Source organism: Octodon degus, unplaced genomic scaffold, assembly GCF_000260255.1.
Source record: "Octodon degus isolate 3935 unplaced genomic scaffold, OctDeg1.0 scaffold00029, whole genome shotgun sequence".
NCBI classification, from domain to species: domain Eukaryota; kingdom Metazoa; phylum Chordata; class Mammalia; order Rodentia; family Octodontidae; genus Octodon; species Octodon degus.
Window position 1 is genome coordinate 6,204,526 of NW_004524605.1, and position 8,524 is coordinate 6,213,049.

At 40.9% G+C, this 8,524-nt stretch overlaps 1 protein-coding gene across 1 annotated transcript in view; it reads left to right on the forward strand.

Moving 5' to 3' along the window:
- The window catches only part of Ube2b (ubiquitin conjugating enzyme E2 B), a 43,188-nt gene that overhangs the window by 32,058 nt on the left and 2,606 nt on the right, over positions 1-8,524 (forward strand). The window contains exons 4-5 of the mRNA XM_012514325.2: positions 4,172-4,261; positions 7,474-7,562. Of these exons, the coding sequence (XP_012369779.1) occupies positions 4,172-4,261; positions 7,474-7,562 (179 nt within the window). The remainder of the gene's footprint in view (positions 1-4,171; positions 4,262-7,473; positions 7,563-8,524) is intronic.

Sequence of the window (8,524 nt, forward strand, 5' to 3'; positions counted from 1 at the left end):
CTAAGCTTGTTCTAAGTAGGTGCTTTAGACCACTGAGCCATCTCACCAGCCCCATGTATGTCTTTTTAATATATTTCTGTGTGATAAGGGAATTACAAGTTAAGGCATTATCTTTGCATACCAAAGCATGACAGTTGTCTGGCAGAAAGACTTTGGTGGTTGAACTGCAACTTCAGCTATTGAGTTTTTCATGGAATGATTTTTAATTGAGAGAAGGACTCAGGCTCAGGCTCAGGCTCAGGCTCAGTGTTGGTACACTCCCTGCCATTCGGGAGGCACTTGATTTGATCCTCTTTGCCTCACAAGAAATGCAGAACTGTGCTTATCCAGGTTTGAATACACGGCGGATATATTCTCAAAAGTAGCCCAGGTCAGCTGTTAGCTTAAGGAAGGGGAGTGAAAATATTTGTCACTATTAGTGAATTTCTGATGATACCAATAGGTGGTATTACTTGTTCTAGTTGATAGTGCATAATTTGGAAGACCTGCATAAGCTGAATGAACTAGTATTTTCCAAATGACTAATGTATGCATTACTGCATCGTGATAGGTGAGATTGATGCAGCTGGGGCAGTGGGCGCGCCTCCATGTAGAGTACAGTGTGTGTGTAGCCATGCTCCAGGACGCAGCTTCTGTCTCCAGCACCACAAAACAACAAAGAAGTTTTATGCAAAGTAAAACATTTTATTTGTAATTGAGTACAAAAAGTTTGCTGATAGAATTTCATAGTCTACATTGCAACAAACCTTTAAAAGTTGTATAATATCAAAAAGCAGTATCCACAGTTATGTAAAGCAGCTATGAAAATACTCCTTTGTTTCAATCACATATTTGTACGGGAGCACATTTTTCTTCATGTACTGTGCTTCAGCTGAAACAACCTACTGTAACAGATTGGCTGCTGAGCAGATAAGGGAGTCCAGCTGTCTTCTGTTAAACTGGTCGCTAAAGGGAACTGTAAAAACATAAAATGATGCTATATTTGTCACTAATTTTTTGTTGAATGTTACTGAATTAATATTTTAAGATTTTTCTGATGTTAGTATTAGTAAGTATAATCAGCTGTTGGCTGAAGATAACCTGTACTGACTCAAGAGCCAACCATTTTGATTTCAGAAATTTTTCAAGCTTGTTATTAAAGAGTCATTACTTAAAGGTTAAATGCTGTTCCCCCAAAAAAGGCTTTCATCAATCAGAAAGTGACACTACCCATACCTCCTCATCACATTCTAATTATTTTTCTACACTGTACTATGTTTATGCTGTCCTTGAAACTTTGTTTTTCGGTGGTAATGGGGATTGAACCAGGAACTTCACACTAAACTACATCCTCAACCACTTTTTATTCTGAGTCTTGCTAAATTGTCTGGGCTGATCTCAAACTTTTTTTTTTTTTTTTTGCGGAACGGGGGATTGAACTCAGGCTCTTGCGCTTGCCAGGGAAGTGCTTATTCTACTTAGCCATCTCCCCGGCCCCTTGGTCTCGAACTTGTGATCCTCCTACCTCAGCCTTCCATGGTTGTGGGATTACAGGTTGATGCCATGCCCAGTTTCTTGAAATTATTCTGCTTTTGTTTTGTTCTTTTGATCTTTTTGACACAAGGTGTCACTGTGTGCAGGTCATGCTGGCCTTATATTCACTTTGTAACCCAGGCTGGCCTGGAACTTGGAGCAGTCCTGTCTCGGCCTGAGAGTACTGGGTTTATAGGTGTGCACCACCATGCTGGGCTCAATAAATTTCCTCTTTGGCCAGCCCCCTAAACAACTGAGCTAACCGGCAAGGCCTCTAATAAATTCACTCTTGGTAATGGTGAGACTTAAATGAGAAAGGGTCTTGAGACCAAAGGCTTCGTGATAGCTGTTTCATATGTGTGTCTTCTTGAAGTTTTACATCATATGTCTATTGGTTTTTGTAACTAAAAGGTTAAAATTTAAAGTTTAAAGGTAAACTTTAAAAATAAAAGAGCTGGGCTGGGGAAGATAGCTCAGCAGTTTCTAAGCACCTGCCTGGTATGCACAAGGACTCGAGTTTGATGCCCTGTACCTCATGCCATGCCAGCCCTGGAACCCTGGACCCACTGTACCACCCGGAAACCGGGTGTGATGGCACATACCTATAATCCCAGCACTGAGGAGGCTGAGATGGGAGGATCACTATGAGTCTGAGCTGTGTAGTGAGAGCCTGATACAATAAATAAAAGTAAAAATAAGTGTTAAAAAGAAAAGACCTGAGAATGTAGCTCAATAGCAGATCATCTGTTTAGCATGAGTGAGGGCCTAGGTTGATCCTCCTCACCACAAACAAATAAATTAGGTATAAGGTTTAACTTCATTAACTACTGTTTATTAATATATATATATGCAAGGGCCGGCCAGATATCTCAGCAGACTAAAGTGCCTGCTTTGGCAGAGCGCAACAACCAGCGTTCAATCCCTGCCGTGCTGTGCTGGCCTCACCCCCTGGGGTGCTCTGAGACTGCCATTGAGACTAGGTATGGTGGCACGCAGCTGTAATCTCAGCATTTGGGAGGCTGAAAACAGGAGAATCACTACGAGTCCAGTCTAAGTAGTGAGACTCTGTACACCCTGTAGACCCTGTCCTAAAATTCATTAAAAAGGGGCTGGGGAGATAGCTCAGTAGAATAAGTGCTTGCCTGGCAAGCGCAGGGTCCTGAGTTCAATCCCAAGTACCTCAAAAATAAAATAAAGTAAAATTCATTTAAAAAAAAATGAAATAGGGATTAACTTTAGTTGTCTAGTATCTTTGGAATCCCTAGTCCCAAATTTCCAAACTAGAAGTAAAACAGTAGAAATTGTATTCCCAGGCCTCGAGGAGAAAGCTCAGCAGAATAAGCCCTTGCCTGGCAAGCACTGGGTCCTGAGTTAAATCCCTGGTACCGAAAAAAAAAGTTGTATTCCAAATACATGATCACTGAAGATGCAGTGTGAAATATTTTATGAAATACAACCTATGGGTAGATTAAAGTGAAAAGCTTCGAATTTTGACTCAGGAAAAGATTTTTTTTTTTTTTTTTTTTACGTGTTGGAGGATAAACCCAGAGTCTACTTGTAATAGGTGCATATCCTACCAATCAGCTATATCCCCAGCCTGGAGGTGTTGGTGCAATAAGGAAAGCACCTTGTAGAAGTGTCTGGAATAGTTAAATTTGTTAGCTTCATTAGAATTCCCATCTTCCAGAGTATGTATGTGTCTAAGAGATTGTATTTGGAGGTACTGGTCTAGGTAATAAGCACAAAAGAAATCTAGAAAGATAAATACAAAGCCATTTATTTGTGGTTATTCCTTGGAAATAGAATTAAAACTAAAATTGAAAGCATTTTGTATATACTGAAGAAGTTGGCTTTGTTACATGATTTTTTAAGTACTTTTGTCTCTTGACTATTCAATATACTGATTTTTTTTTTTTTTTTTTTTTTTTTTTTTGGTTGAACCGTGGATTGAACTCAGGCCCTTGCGCTTGCTAGGCAAGCGCCTATTCTACTGAGTCATCTCCCCAGCTCCCAATACTGATTTAAACTGACCAAAATACACACCATATTGGCTGTAGCCAATAGTAGGCAGCTGCACTAATGATTACTAATTCTTACATTCAAATACAGAGATTGGGGGCAGGTGGGGGGGCGGGCTGGAGAGATGGCTCAGTGGAATAAGTGCTTCCCTGGCAAGCGCTAGGACCTGAGTTCAGTCCCTGGTTCTGGAAAAAAAAAAAAAAGAGGGAGAGAGATTGGTATGGGAACCAGACTGATTTACATTAGAATTTATTCCTAATCTGAGTTTTTAGCCATATGGTAGTCAACCCTTGTCTAAAGCCTGTGGCATCCCACTTTTAAATTATGACAGACTATTTGTAGTTCTTCAAATATGTTTTAAATCTTGGTAGCTAGGGCACAGACACTCTCCAAAAATACAGCAGTTAGCACTCCCACCACCAGCACATGGAAGTGCTGCTTCCCCAAGTGCTCGCCTGTGCAGCCTGTTTCCATCTCACATAGACAGAAGGCTATTAGTCTATTTTGCATGCTAAACCAGAGCTCACAATCAGATTTTTGTGTGGTTGTTTAGAGACTAGTATGGGATTTAGAACTGATGATGAAATTTAAAAGGTGTGTTTGTTTTTGTGATAATTATTTTGGTTTGTTTTCTGTCTAGGTACTTTTAAACTAGTAATAGAATTTTCTGAAGAATATCCAAATAAACCACCAACTGTTAGGTTTTTATCCAAAATGTTTCATCCAAATGGTAAGTACCAGTTTATTAGAAATCACAAGGGCTGGTTTCCCTCTTTTAGGAAGGGTGGGGGACTATCTATGTATGCATGTGTGGCTAGGGATTGACCCAAGACCTTGTGCATGCCATGAAAGTGTTCTGCTACTAGGGGTGAGTTACACCCTGTAGATGTTCCTTCCATGTCCATATTAGCCACATTTTTATGTCTGGAATCAGGGTTTCACATTTGAGGTTCAGTTTTGTGTAACTAGGTTAGAATAGTGTATATAATGCCAGCTGCTTGGGAGGGTTGAAGGTGTCAGCCCAGCCTGGGTAACTTAGCAAGACCATTATGAAAACAAAAAGGGCTGGGAATATAGCTTAGTGCAAAGGCTCTGGTTTTAATCTCAAATCCTACCAAAAAACAAATGATTTTATGTATTCAAATGTTTTCTGTAGGTCCGATAAGATGGCTAAGCAGATCTTATCGGACCTACAGATAGGGTTTGATCCCCAGTACCCCATGCCGAGCTGGCCCTGCCCCTGGCTGTGCTGAGCCCGCCACTGAGTCTGGGCATGGTGGTACAGTCCTGTAATCCCAGTGCTGGGAGGCTGAAAATAGGAAGATCACTACACGAGTCTGAGCTGTGTAGTGAGACCCTGTACTAAATACATAAATAATGAGATAACTTAGTGTTCTAAGGTGCCTGGTTAGGCAAGTGCAGGGGACCGCAGTTTGATCCCTGATAACTGCATGCCATGCCAGCCCCTCAGGCTCACGGCGGGCTGAACTGGCAAAAATGAATAAATAGATAAAATATTTTCTTGAGCCAAGTGTGTTGGCGCATACCTGTAATCCCAGCACTCAGGAGGCTGAGGCAGGGGGATTGTTTCAAGTTTGAGACCAGCCTGTGCTACAGAGTGAGCTCAAGGCCAGCCTAACTGTATAGCAAGAGCCTACTTCAAAAAGACCCCCCCCCCAGAAAAAAAAGAAAAAATATATGTATACAAAATGAGGCTCATATTTTATGGTTTTTCGCTGTTAATATTCTGAGTACATATTCTTCTGGAGCATTTGTTTTTGTACTAGTGATTGAACGCAAGGCAGAGCCACAGCCTCAATCCTGCCATAATCCATTTAATCTGTGTCCAACTGTTTTCATTTGTTGGGGATTGAACCTAGAACGTTCACAATGAGCTACACACTCAGCCCTTTTTTAATTTTTGTTTTGTGGTGCTAAGGATTGAACGCAAGGCCTTGTGCATGCAAGACAAGAACTCTACCACTGAGCCACATGCCCAGCTCTAGGTCTTTTAAAATTTTGAGATATGGTTGCACTAAATGCCAGGCTAATCTCAGACTTAGGTGCTGGAATTACAGACCTGTGCTATCAGGCCTGGCCACTTTACAATTTTTTTTTTTAATATTTATTTATTTATTTATTTATTTAGTGTGTGTGTGTGTGTGTGTGTGTGTGTGTGTGTGGCCAGCTCAGCCCACCAGGGGGCAGGGGCTGGCTGGCATGTGGTGCTGGGGGATTGAACCATGGTCCCTGTGCTTTGCTTAGCTTAGTTTGTTCTAAGTAGATGCTTTAGACCACAGAGCCATCTCACCAGCCCCACTTTACAATTTTAAATAGCACTTTGAAATTTATTTATTTATTGGCAGTACCGGAGATTGAACTCAGGACCCTGTGCTTGCCAGGCAGGTGCTTATTCTACTGAGCTATCTCCCTGGCCCACTCCCAAACATTCCTGAAAACCAGTCTTTTCAGATATCATTGATTACTTCTATAGAAACATTTTTATTTTTGTTTATTTTTTTGGCACAGGGAATCAAACTCATGACCACACACTTGCCAGGCAGGCACTATACTGCTTAGCCGTATCCTGGGCCCTAGAAATATTTTTAAAAGTGGGATGACTGGAACTGACATACACTGGTGATTCCAGCACTCTCAGAAGCTGAGGCAGGAGGATTTCAAGTCTGAGGCCAGCCTGGGCAAATTAGCAAGATGTATCAAAATGTCAGAATGGGCAAGGGATGTGTCTTCACATGAAGGCTTTGAGTTTAAGCCCCAGTACTACAAAAACAAAACAAGAATGCAATCATTGGAAAGACAAATCATAAAATACAAAGAAAGTTAAAATAATAATAAGATCCTTCATGATCCTTTTTTTTTTTTTGGCGGAACCGGAGATTGAACTCAGGCCCTTGTGCTTGCCAGGCAAGCACTTATTCTACTGAGCTATCTCCCCAGCCCCATTCATAATCCTCTTAAACAGATCTAACTTTTTGAAGTTTAATCTCACAGATGTTTTGTGACTTATATATACTTCAAATAAAAATATTCATAGATAATCTTTTTGCCAAAATAAAGCATTGAATATAGTTTAAAACATACTTTCTTTTTTAAGGTAATATATTTTCCTACCTTCTTAAAGGATACATAGAATTTTTGGTGACTATGCTGGTGAAGGTTATATGAATGCTTGTCTGTAGGCAGCAGAGCCTTGTGTAGCTCATGCTGGCCTCAAGCTTATGATCAGTCTCACTTGGCCCCCAGGGGTGGAACCTAGGGCTTTGTGCCACCACGCAGATGCTCCTAGCACAGAGCTCCAGCCCCAGCCCCAGCCCCAGCCCCAGCCCCAGATGTACCATCTTGTATTTACCAGTCCCATCATTTTGTGGACTGAAGGAGTTCCCCATGTTTGACTATTATTGTGAATGTCCCATAAATCTTTGTGCAAGTTCTTGATTACTTCTTGCGGAGTGGACTCAATGTCAGTTTCTCAAGAGCCTTGTTTATGAATAAAAAGTATGGGTGTGTGTGGGAGGGTGTGGGTGTGTTAGGTATTGAACCCAGGGCCTTGCATCTGTGAAGTAGGTGTTCTACTGCAGTCTGCACTCCCACCATTAAAATACGGAATTTCTCTCTTTTTTGAGACCCTAAACATGCTGTAGATCCTTCCCTAAAAAAATACAAAAAAAAAAAAGCTTCTGATTGGAACCAGATGTGGTGGTGTATGTCTGTAATCCCATTGCTTTCAGGAGGCTGAGGCAAAAAGATTGTGAGTTTGAGACAGCCCCTGGGCAATTTAGCAAAACTGTTGCAAAAATAAAACAAACAAACAAAAAAAAACAACTTTTGACTGAGCCAACCATTTAGATTATTTTAAAAACTTTTTTTAATTGTTTGGTATGACAGAGTTAACATGTAACAAATTAAGCATTGTCTTTACAGTGTATGCTGATGGTAGCATATGTTTAGATATCCTTCAGAATCGATGGAGTCCAACATACGATGTATCTTCTATCTTAACATCAATTCAGGTAAGAGTGTTTGGGTGTGTCATAGCTTTTCAAGATTCTGTGGGACACACTCAGCTTCTTGAGGCCCAGTCCGAGGACCAAGTGAGCGAGCGAGCAGCTCATTTTTAGCACCCACGTGCCCAATGGCAAGCAGAGCTCAAACAGGGTTATGATTTTCAGCTGGCTGGTTTGCTTTTATGTCACTTGATCATACAAGACCAGTCCTCAATCTGATTTCTTTTTTCTTCTTTTTGCAGAGCCAGGGATTTAACTCAGGTGCTTGTGCTTGTCAGGCAAGCACTTGCGCTACTGAGCTAGCTCCCTGGCTCCTCTCATTCTGTTTTCTGATCCTATGTGAAATATGTGTTCTCACAGGTCAAGCATATGCCGATGTAGCATACTCAAGGGTTGTAGAGAAGAAATTCTTTAGGAGAGGTAAAGATAAGATAATTGCTTGGAAAATCAAAGGGACCTCAAGAAACTGCTCAGCACAGAGAAGCGTTGACTATGCTTTCCCCTCTAAGCATCTCTATGTTTAAATAAACACAGAGTGTAACGATTTGTCAGAGCAATCTGGCATAGTATTTCAGAATTCACCTTAAATAACAGCATTAGAGGAAGGATACATTTTGGTTTCTGACCTTCTGTTGTAAAAGGTTTTTTTCTATTAGGCTTCATTATTTCTGGGCATCTTATAACCCTCCTGTTTTGCTCACTGCTAAATGTATGTTTTGTTTATCAAGGAAACAAACTTCAACCCCAGCTTACTGTCAGGTATTGCAGAGTAACCACAAGAATAGAATTTAAGGCTAGGGATGAGGTTCAGTGGTAGGAACACTTGCCTAGTGTACATGAGGCCCTTCAACTGACCCCAGCACCACAAAAATATAAATAATTTTTTTTTTCCAGTGTGTTTCTCTTTATTCATTTTCAGAGTACAAACTTAAACTTGGATAGGCTGAATTAACCCAACCCACCTCTGG